The sequence below is a fragment of the Leptopilina boulardi genome, unplaced genomic scaffold, assembly GCF_019393585.1.
Source record: "Leptopilina boulardi isolate dan_hultmark-lab unplaced genomic scaffold, ZJU_Lbou_2.1 LbouV2_51, whole genome shotgun sequence".
NCBI classification, from domain to species: domain Eukaryota; kingdom Metazoa; phylum Arthropoda; class Insecta; order Hymenoptera; family Figitidae; genus Leptopilina; species Leptopilina boulardi.
Genome location: NW_026137996.1, coordinates 1040427 through 1052863, shown reverse-complemented (window position 1 = coordinate 1052863; position 12437 = coordinate 1040427). Strand labels below are relative to the sequence as shown.

Below are 12437 nucleotides of genomic sequence, written 5' to 3'. Positions count from 1 at the left end.
GATGAAAGTACAATATTGGAAATGAAATAGGAATAAGAGATATTCGACCTTTAAAGCTTCTGGACAGTCGCCAGTTTTAATAGTTCAACCTACTTTGCAACTAAACAACTAACAATTTTGTTCAAATGACTGTGAGATACGACCAATAATTTTGTTTCTACTCAGTAAAACACAAGAGTGAAATCACAAAATATTTCGTTCAAGTAAACAAAATTTCGTGAAAATAAATACAATAATTTCTTATATAATACAAAAAGAAATGGAAATAAAATAATTATAGAAAAACAAATGAAAAATTACCAAACAAAACGAAAATTCTTTTTCAATATTTCAATAAAGGAAATATATATATTAACTAATGTACCAAATTCTTTTCACAAGAACTTACATCGATTTTACGAAAACACGAAGATAACAAAATGATTTACTTTCTCCAAAATAAATTTTCAAGAATTTCTCTTATTCCTTACAATTTTTTTTTTTTTCCCTTAACTTCGATATAGACGAAATCCTTTGGGTATGATTTTCAATCGACTCAACTTAAAACTCGACTCAACGAAAACCTTGACATTTTGAAAAATCTCACGAACATGAATCTGCAAAGGACAGAATGCGTTCTTCCCCTTCAAAGAAACTTTTATTACCTAGAGAGCTTCCGGATATATACCAAATACGATTTAAGCTTCAAAAGTCATTCGTCACTAGTCAGACAGTGATTCTGAGAATTTCAGTATAAACCACTTTACATGCAAATTGTACAAAAAAAAAAGTACGATATATTAATTACATACACGTCAACTTGTCAGTAACGATTTTTTTTTTAAAGTTAAAAAAAAATTGTTCAAGTCACTTTTGCAATATTTCCAGAATCTTTGTGAAGAAAAAAAAAAGATATACGGATTTATTGAAAATGATTGCAAGACACATTTTATATACATACTGAATCATTCATGTATAAGCGCTTGCCTTTTAAACTTGAACTCAACACAGATGTTGAAGCCAACTTTTGCATCGTCTGCTAAATGTCTACAATTCTTGCCCTATGGAAATTGCTGAGATAAAAATGCAATAATTTATAAATGTAGAAATTTTCTTTTTTTAAATGCGATTAAAATAAATTTCATAATTTATATATATATATAAATCAATATAAATTTTTATCTCTAAAAATTTTCAATATTTAAAAAAAATTTATTTAATTCAAATAAAAATTATTTGATTTAAGTAAATATTTCTTTAATTCAAATATTTATTTGATAATAGTCAAGTAATTGTGTATTTGAATAAAATAATTTTTTTTAATCAATTAAATTTCATTTAATCAGTGATGATTTTGAAATCATCACTGATGATTAAAAAATAATAAATTAAATTTTCTTTCTAAATAATAATTTAAATACTAGATGAAATTTTGAAATGGATGAGATATTTTAAACCACATAAACCAATCAGAGTTGGAATTCATCATCAATGTAGAAACTTACGTTTCTCAAGAGGTTGTTACAAGAGTAAATTCTATAATTTACTTTGACCTAACGAAGCAAGGTGAGAAGTTGGATTGGACTTACGATCCAAGTTTAGAAAAAGAAAAAAAGAAAAAAAAACAGAAAAAGTTAACAAAAGAATAACTTTTAATGGCAAATGGAAAATTGAAAATGTAGAATATAATATTATAAATATATACTATTTTACCTATACTATTTATTAAATATATAATTTTGCTGAACTATTTTACAATAGTTCCAAAAGTAGCAAAATTCTAAAAAAATTAAAAATTTATTTTAAATATTTCGAAAACTACACGGAAAAAACAAACTAACTATTTTAGCACCAAACTGCTTTATCCTTTAATAGTATATAATTTTGTTTACCTATTAAAGTATGAAATAATGCTTTTTTAGTTTAAAGCAAGTCTATACTAAATAAGTATAATGGTTATACTCTTATAGTAATAGTGACGTACTTTAAAAGCATAAAGTTGATGCCCGCGAAGTACGACATATAGTCTACCTAAAATAGCAAGAACTTCTTCCTTTTTGGTGTATAAATTCTTGCAACCTGCGTTTTGGCCACGCCTGCCTTCCCTTTCCATTCATCGATAGAATGCGCGCGAGAAGTCGAAACCTGTGAGTGTGTGCGTGTATTGTGATTTACGTCAGACCACATGTTTTGCCGGTATTAATTGATTAAGATTTTTATATTATTTGGTAAGTATATAACAAATATATATTTTTAATCATCTCCATGACTATTTTCTACCTTATCTTACTTTTTTGGGGAATAACACCCAAATTTAATTCTACACAGTTTAAATATAGCAGCATAAAAACAAAACTTTTTATAGGTTAGGTTATTAATTTTGACATATTATAAAAATTATCAATAGTATGTCGATTATTAATAAAATAATATTAATTAAAATAATAATAATAATAATAAAGCAATATTAGTAATATTAGTACATTAGTAACAAATTTAATTCAGAGTTTTAATTCAATTTAATTCAAACATCAGCTATATTTCTCCTGAATTCGCAACTATCACAATTGTTAATTTAATTTGTCAATTGATTAGATGTTTTTTATATCTTAGTATATATGCTTTTATACAGGATTCATCACATTTTATAAAAAAATGGATGTCCTTAATGTAAAGGAAATATCTAATGACATAGAAATGTGTCAGTCTTCGTCAAGTTTTCGATCGCTTAATGGTTAGTAAAAGTTTTATTATTGTTTTCACAGTTATAGGACATGATTTTTGTTGTTCATAAAATTTTTTTAGACCTTAAATATAACAAAAATTTTAATTGTAATTTTTATACAGATATTACAAATGTCTATCAAGTGAGTACATCGGGAGATTTGGTGCCAGACGCAGATATGGAAATATCTGTTTCAAAAGAAGATATTTCCCAAAATTTATTAATAGATAATGAAACCAGCTATTTACTTTATCCAGAGGCAAGAAACTTTAATGAGAATGTTGTTCATCAAGAAGGTATGAGTATTAACCACGTAAAATAATTTATTTTGCAAATTATTTTCATCAAATTAGGACTATAAAAATAATTCCTTTTAAAATTTAGATTCACGACTAGGTAATTATATCTACCAAATTTTAATGGAAAATGGTGAAGGAGAATTTTTAATTAAAACGTACGACTTCGAAAAACAATCTAAGAATAAAAATGACATCTTGGAAAAGAAGAATACAACTTATTTCTCTATTCATAAGGTCGCAAGGATAATTTTATATCACGAAATTCGGCGCACTAAATCCTATACGTAAGTAAAATATAAAATTAAGACATAATATGGTTTTGTTGTTTTCTGCAAATTAATTTACAATTTATTTTTAATAAAGGATATTGTCAGACAGATTCGAAGCATTAGCTGAAAGTGCAAATTCACTTTTCCCTGATTATTTAAAAGAATCCTTTTACTCACGTGCCGGTAAGAACAGCAGTGCACATGGCGCTTTTCAAACATGTTATGCAAAAATTCGTGAAAAAGCTATTTCAATGAATTTTATACAGAAACTGAAAACTTCCAAACGAAAAATTGTAGATGAAGGTATACAATTTTTCTATTTTTATGCATTTAATTCTTTTATTATTAATGTAATTTTTCTTATAACTATATGTATATTTTTTACGTCATCAAGTAGGCATTAAATAATTTTTTTTTCAATATTAATAATATATATTTCAGATGAATCTTACTCACAAGAGTTAAATGAAATAAAAAAGGCTGTAACTATTATAGATGATGACTTTATAAAGGCATGGAATAATACTGAATTATTAAAAGAGAGGATTTATTGGTTTCATAAACTGAATTATCAGAAAATTTTTGAAGATTTTCCTTGTTTTTTACATCCGGTTGGATATACCCTGGTTAGTACTCATGAATTAAAATTTTTTAATTATTTAATTTAATGGGCCTTTTGCACATTTCACGTACGGGTTTTTTGTAAAATATGTGACAACTTTGATATGAACTTAAATCTTTATTTTATTTTAAAGGTACAAGCAGATTTCTGTGCATTCTTTAACAAACATGGAAATATTTTTAAGCAAAACTGGCCTTCGATTGCTGAGAAAATTATTAAATTTGCAAAGCAAAAAAAAGCTGATAAGGATGTTCGAGCAATTTTGAAAGATTATAATGACAAAACGAAAGGTTTGTAATATTATAAAAAAAAGAAATTGTACATTTTTATTTGTGACTACGATTAGTGGTTAGTGAAGCAAATATACTCAAAAAAAATATTCAAAAATTTTATATTCAAAATTTTAGTCTTTTAATAATTTTTGTTTAAGATAATTTTGTAAAATTTTATCAGTGGCAAAAGACACTATTCTTGGACAAAAATATACCAACAGTTAAAAAAGAGCAATTATTTTTAATTTCTTCTTTTTTAAAATTTTCATAAATGTTTGTGTTTTAGACAAAGTGGAAATGATATTAATTAAGCATATTAATCTCTATTTGTATTAAAAAGTAAAGAAAATTTTGAAAATTTAAGTTTAATCTCGCATGAAATGCCCTATGCATAAAATAAAGAATTTTCATATTAATTAAATTTTTTCAGAATGTGCTGATATTATTGCATTAGTGCTACTTCCATTGTTATTCAAAAAAATTACTAAACTAACAACGCGTTCAAAGTTAGGTAAGGCATGGAACCCTGAAAAAATTGAAGTATTAAATTCATTTATTTATCATTTAAAGGTAAGCTTTAGCAATATATTTTCTAAATATATTTTTTATAACACTTCCCTGTGTCCACTATAAGTTTTATAAATAATTATTATTTTGAAACAATGATTACAGGAGGCAAACAATACAACTAATTCCCTGAAAGAGATTTATACAATAATAGAACAATTGCACTCTGAGCACAAATTACTTGTAGCGCCTTTTATAGTCATTTGTGGCCCTACGCTTAATGAAATATCAGCAGCATATGTTGTTATGGATACTCATACGTATCAAACATCAAGCGCCTTGGATGCTGTAAATTTGTGCTTTCAGTGTGTAAAACTGTTTCAAAAATCATTTTCACATATATGTTGCCACGTATGGCAATTTATAGAACGAGAGGCTTATGAATTTCAAGTGACCAATTTATATGGAGCTGTCACTCACATTCTCAACAAATTAAACCAACTTTCATAAGAGAAATAATTTTTATATTATGTTTATATTATAATTTTGTTTTATACATACGTGATCTCAAAGATTGTGATGAACAGTGTTAAGTATATAAAATATTTTATATATGTTGTGACTGATTTATATATTACTAGATTTCTTAAACGTCGTTGAGTAGCGTTTATTATTTAAGTTCTTCGTTTCAAGTATGCATAATAGGCTAATGCATAATCTAACAGATGTTGCTTAATTATTTTATTTTTCAAGATATTTATTACATTATAAGTAAATTTTTATGTTATTCATGTTTAAAACAAACTACATTTTAGAACACTTTAAGGGATATGTAGAATGTGTTTTTTGTTCTTATGTTATGTTGTAAATACTGTATTACTAAGAACAATGTTTTTTGTACAAATATGTTAATTACCTAATTGGAGTTAATAGATATGATCATTGGGCTAAGATTATTCGTTTGGAGTATGAGATTTTAGAAAACTGAAATTGAAAATTATTTTGCTAAAATAATTTTTATTCTTTAAACCATTAATCTAATCCTGAACTATAAATCAAAAAGAATTAAAGGAATTAAATAAATTCTGCAACCAAAATAGTATCACTATAGGAGTATTTTCTGATTAATTTTTAAAAATTACACATTGAAGAAATAATGTTGGAAATTTAAAAAATGTATATTGAACAAACCATTTTAATACAAACAAGATAAAAGTAGGTCCTTTAAAGTCAAGTTAATTAAATATTTTTTCTCTAATAAATATTACAAAATACGTAATAACTTAAAAAAAAGTGTTTTAATAATTAAATAATTGCTAAGAGAGAATATTAGTTTTTATTAAAAATTATTTGCTGGTTTCTTCAGATTGATAAATTCATATTTAATATGCTACTCATTAAATATTTTATAGTCATAGAATTTCATGGAAAGTATTGAAAAAATGTATTCTTTTCAATTCGAAAATATATTTTGTTAATAAGAAATTTTATAATTCTATATGAAATTTCGATGATAAACGGTCAATTACATTTTCAGAAAACGCTTTAAAATTAATTATAGTAAATAAGTTTTGCTGTAATTATAACATTATGAGGTTCACATTTATAAGGAGATTAGTTTATGACAAACACATTTGAACAAAAAAATACTTATCACATTAAAAAGTTCTATTTACAAAAAATTAAGCTTCCTTTTAACATTTTCAAATGTCATATCTTGTCGCTACAAAAATATTTGTTCTTTTTTTAACTAACAGACAGGGTGAAGTTTTTGGTATCAGGTCAACATTTATTAATAGATTTGTAGGGTTCACATTATATTGTACGCAATAAGCATGATAGTGATGATCAAAGAATAATACTTCGAGTTCTTCTGCTTCAAAGTAAACGTTCTTGCAATAAAAAATTTTTTTAATTACTCCAAAACATGGACCATTTTCAGTTATTCTGCTTACAAAAACTGTTCCAGGAGAAAGACTAATTCCAAGTAATTCAATATTTTTTAACGTTGTCACAGATATTCCATCCCGTAAGTTGGGAATAAATTTTTTTAAGTAATTGTGTGCATCAGAGTTATCGATAGATCCAAGTTCGATGTCACTTTGTATAGGTAGTGAAAATGCTGTTGCATAACAGAGTTGCAACTGATGTTTAATTGCTATTGTCAATGGTAAATTTATATTTGACGTAGTAGACACTGCGATTTCTTTAAGTTGCTTATTTTTCCTTTCGTACTTCATTGCTGAATAATGAATAACTGGACCATTTAAAATCATTACTGTTACGTAATGCAGCAAAAAGTGCATTTTAGGCTTCAGTTTTCCATTTAGTTGAAAGTACAGCTTATTATGCTTTCTTATAAGTTCTTTGAGGTTTTGGATTTGCCCTTTATCTAATGAAGGAGAAGCTACAACACCAAAAATTTTTCTTAAACAGAGATACAATTTCCAATGTGGATTTTTATCGGGAACGATGTCACCAATCATTAGCCCTAAATACCTCACTAAGCATTGCATTTCAGCAGCAGATTGCTTAACTTTTAATTTCTGGGCCCCTTTTTTCCCCTGTGCATAAAATAAAGGCCTTGGTTTATTTGACGTCTCTAGTGTGCCATATGAAAAAGAATCAATTTTATTATTGATTGTAGCAAGAGTAATTTTTTCTGAAGAAATTATTTCATGTATTACTTTTGCAATTGTATATGATGCAACTCCTTCTAGAATGTCGTGCATAACGTCTACAGATATATTTTCACAAATGTGAAAATTTTTTATGTCGTTAAAAATACATTTTTCTTTTAAACCACTGTCTGCAAATTTTTCTTCAGCAACGACTTTTTCATAAGATTTTACATCTCTTAAAAGATGTTCATCCTCTTCTAACAATTTTTGGCATTGTTCTTTAGTTGCAGTACAAATTCTGCAAAACCGATTAGCTATAAAACTTTCAGAAAAGCCACAAATCTTATTTAATCCTAAATTATCCCCCAAAATTTGGATACATTGGAAGTAAATTTTTTTATCAGTTCCTTCAACATTTATTATAATACCTTCATCCGATAGAATATTGAGCTCTTCAATTAATTTTTGAAAAATTTTTTTATTTCCAAAGTTTTTTAAATCATCCGAGTGAAAAATTGTGGATAAAAAAATATTTTTCATTTTAGCAGAAATATGAGGAGGTAATGATGCAATGGAAATGTATACACCACCTAATTTCTGTTCTCCTGCGTGACTGCCCAATGGATTTCGGGTTTCGAAATCATCGAAATATAAGTACAATGGTATAATAATTTTATTTAAATCTTTGTATTTTTTATTCCACAATTCTCCTTGAACAACATTTGATATAAATTTTTTTTCCGCATAAAGCTCATTAATATATTGAAGAACCATATTAAACACACCCGGTGATGAAAAAAATGTTTCCAAAGTTTTTTTTAATGGAACATGCGCTGCGTAGATCGACTTTTTAGTAACATGTACATTTTGATCATCATCTGTCATATATACAGACTCTTGTCCGATTTCCAATAGTTGAGGGGGATTAAACGAGTATTTTTCTTCATAGATTTTAAATCTTAAATATTCCGTAGAAAATGGTTTAAAAATATCTTTCGAATTTTCTAAAACAAATTGTGTTTTAAAATATGCCATGCCGCTTGAAATTGATTTTACACAATTTTCAATTTCTTTTTGAATAAATGGAACAAACGTTTCTGAGACAAATGTTTGAAACATTTCTACAATTTCATTAACAGTTTTCCGAGAAATTTGTGGGTTACTGTACAAACGAAGCGTCATTTTTAATATTTCCCTGTTAATATCATTTTTATTGATGTCCTTAATACTTTTATTTAAATCCATAATGGTGCTCTTACATATATTTTAATCGCAATTTTTAATCTGAAAAGATATAAACTTTTAAATTTGGAAATGCATATTTAATATTAACAGTGAATGCAGATACGAACCGTTTTATCAATTGTTCTTCTTTTTTTGGTAATGATATGCGACCAAAAATATTGAATGTACCTAAAAAAAATTAAAGCCGATATTTATGTGGTCTGATGTGGGAAAGAAGATTTTTGAAACTTAATTTAAATAGAATAAATTTACTATTTCTTATATATCAATAAAAAGATAAAAATATTTTATTTTAAAAACATATAATAAAAAGTAATAAATTTCAAATGCTTAAATTACATGTTCGCAAAATTATGACAAATTATAATAGGGTCAAACCACTGAAAATCATCTGAGAGTGGTTGCTCGCTTATTCTTAAAGTATTCAGTTTTAATATTATGTGGAACTAGATGAATTTCTGAGTTTATTGTTCATAATATTATCGTGTAAATTTTATTTCTTTTGAAATTATTATTCAACATCAAAAAATGATGGAATTATTATTTACTTTATTTTAAGACATTAATTAGAATTTGAAAGTTTATTGAGTAAAAAAATTTCACAATTTTTCAAAGCTTATAACTTTATTCTCGTTGTTTCAAAAAATTTGGGGCTTCGCACATATTTTAATATTGATATGGATAAGAAAATTTGGTTAGGCTATTTTACTTCATTTCGGAAATAATAAATTTGAAAAATTTTTACTTAAAAACGTTAATTCTATGAGTTTAAAGTATAACATCTCTTTCTATTCTCATAAAAAAAGAGAGAAATGTAATATTTTTTGTCAACTTCAAGTCCTAGAATTAACTCTTTTAATTGACAAACAAAATTTATTAATTTCGAAACGAAGCAAAATACCCTCACCAAATTTTCATAGCAGGTAAATTATATCAATATTAAAGTATGTGAGAAGCACTAAATTTTTTTTTAAATTAATAATAACTTCAAAGGAAATAAAATTTACACGATAATATTATGACAAATAGACTTAGAAATTTATCTAGTTTCATATAATATTAAAACTACATTTAAAAAAAAGCCAGCAACCACTCTCAGATGATTTTCAGTGGTTAGACCCAATAATGATGAGATTGAAATATGAATATAAAGTATAAAGTAATTTAAAGGTTATGTCTTTTGAGAAACATAAATGGTAAAACTTACTTATTTGTTAAAAATAATGAAAATATAAGTATTAGATTTTTTTTTATTATTTATTACACCAGTTTTAGACATTAACTATTTTGAAAAATTTAATTTGCAAATTTCATTAATTACGTCCAATCACATTTTAAAATTGAATTTACAAATTGCGAGAATTAAAAATTTAAGAAGAAACATTAAAGTATGAAATACTTTAAATGCAAATTATTATTATTTTAATTAATATTATTTTATTAATAATCGACATACTATTGATAATTTTTATAATATGTCAAAATTAATAACCTAACCTATAAAAAGTTTTGTTTTTATGCTGCTATATTTAAACTGTGTAGAATTAAATTTGGGTGTTATTCCCCAAAAAAGTAAGATAAGGTAGAAAATAGTCATGGAGATGATTAAAAATATATATTTGTTATATACTTACCAAATAATATAAAAATCTTAATCAATTAATACCGGCAAAACATGTGGTCTGACGTAAATCACAATACACGCACACACTCACAGGTTTCGACTTCTCGCGCGCATTCTATCGATGAATGGAAAGGGAAGGCAGGCGTGGCCAAAACGCAGGTTGCAAGAATTTATACACCAAAAAGGAAGAAGTTCTTGCTATTTTAGGTAGACTATATGTCGTACTTCGCGGGCATCAACTTTATGCTTTTAAAGTACGTCACTATTACTATAAGAGTATAACCATTATACTTATTTAGTATAGACTTGCTTTAAACTAAAAAAGCATTATTTCATACTTTAATAGGTAAACAAAATTATATACTATTAAAGGATAAAGCAGTTTGGTGCTAAAATAGTTAGTTTGTTTTTTCCGTGTATTTTTTATACTCGTTTTTGTTAATAATTTTAATAATTCTTTAATAAAAATTGTTATTTTTAAGTAATTATTTAATTATTATTAAAGTATTAATATTAATTATTATTCAAGTAATTTTTTAATTCTATCATTGATTATAATCAATGATAGAAAATTAATTTCGTTAAATTTTGTAAATTATACATATCAATATTATAATCTTAAATTAAAAAAATTTACGAAAAAATTTTAAAAACTTACATTGAACTCTGGGTGTTTCAGCTATATCCGATTTCCTTTAGAAGTTGATCAGCAACAAACACTTTTCCTTAAAAAACCGGATGCACCTGCAAATTAAAAAAAAAATTATTGTATTTAAAAACACTCATATTTTTATCTATTTTATTAAAATTCTAAAACGTAGCAAAATCTGTTACCTACATCAAATTAAATTTTTATATTAGAAATTTATTAATTAAAAAAGAAAATTTAAGAAATAATAATAAAAATATTATAATAAAAATAGTAATAATAATTATAAAATAATAATAAAATTAATAATAAAAAAAATTATTATTATTATATATAGTTCTATTAAATTATATTATTTCATTCCAATATTATATTTTACAATAAAATATTTTTTAATTAACAGACATTCTTATAATTCAAAAAAAAAATCAGAAATCAGCGAAATGAATTTTACATATATTTATTTTCAATTCGTTTTTGCTTTTAAGAGTGGAACTGTAATATTGATTTCGTCTCAATTGTCAGCGATTTTAACGTATCAGATTGAAAACCAAAGGGTGGGTGTGAGAATTATATACAGAATTTTAATCAAACCTCTCCAATAATTTTGAAAATATTTTTTAAACTTAAAAAAAATGATAGAATCGAAATTATACAAATCATTTGTTCAAAAGTAATATAGGCCAAAGAAAAAAATTATTTAAAAAACAAATATTAAAAATTATTTTTAAAAAGTCATTTTTAAAAAAAAATTTCTTTAAAAAAAAAAATGGAACTCAAAAACTAAAAATGTGAGAAGAAAATTGAAATTAATTTTTCCTGTCGCAAATTATTTTCCTCATGAAAAAAAAATGGATTTTTTAATTTACATGAAATTCTCATGAATTTGTGATTTATTAAAAAAAAAAAAAATTGTGAAATTAACTTCGGAACGTTAACCGCACATACTATTATTTTATGAGAGATAATATTTTTTTTTTTTAGTTTTTTTTTTCGAGTACAGAATTTTCCACTTCGAGCGACTTTTGCACGTCCGTCGCGTCATTTCAAGATCAACACCGAGGAGTGAAATTTAATGCTTCCTAATTGCATTTGACCCTTTTAAAAAAAGAAAAAAAAAATGATTATATATACGCGATACGTCGTTGGCTTCGTGGCGTTAGACCATTAACCTTCATTCGCCACTGACATATAGAAGTACTTCCCTTAACTTTATGAGAATCTCTTGAAAACGTGATTTTCTTCGACACGGAAAAACGAGAGGGGACTACTACTACTACCTCTTTTACGTATTATTCATTTTTCTTAAACTTCCGCTTTATCGAGAAACGACTTAACTCTATATGGAAGATCGTTTGAGAAAATGAGATTTTCTTAATTCAGACTTTAGAGTCACTAGTGGACTCAAACTTTTTTCCCAACTCAATTTTGTATATTATAGTCCATTTTTATAAAAAAAAAATTTCAAAATATGAATATCTTAAAAAAAAAAAACTGCCACTAAATTTCAAACAACTTATTTATTCTCAAACGTAAATGAATTTATATATAGAAATTTTATAGAAAGAGTTTTTATTTTCAATTTAATACGGTAAATAAATTTATAAACGAAATTATAAAATTAT

The 12437-nt window shown here is 25.2% G+C and overlaps 2 protein-coding genes across 5 annotated transcripts in view; one reads left to right on the top strand and one right to left on the bottom strand.

Annotated features, from left to right (window-relative positions):
* LOC127289823 (uncharacterized) overlaps positions 1-12437 on the top strand; it is a 116631-nt gene that overhangs the window by 29247 nt on the left and 74947 nt on the right. The gene's annotated exons all lie outside the window — the stretch shown is intronic.
* On the bottom strand, positions 6200-10264 carry LOC127289825 (uncharacterized). Its single transcript, XM_051318021.1, has 3 exons — positions 10174-10264; positions 8647-8707; positions 6200-8578 (listed from the first exon to the last, which is right to left on the bottom strand). The coding sequence occupies exon 3, from the start codon at positions 8537-8539 to the stop codon at positions 6377-6379; it is 2163 nt and encodes a 720-aa protein (XP_051173978.1). The 5' UTR covers positions 8540-8578; positions 8647-8707; positions 10174-10264; the 3' UTR covers positions 6200-6376.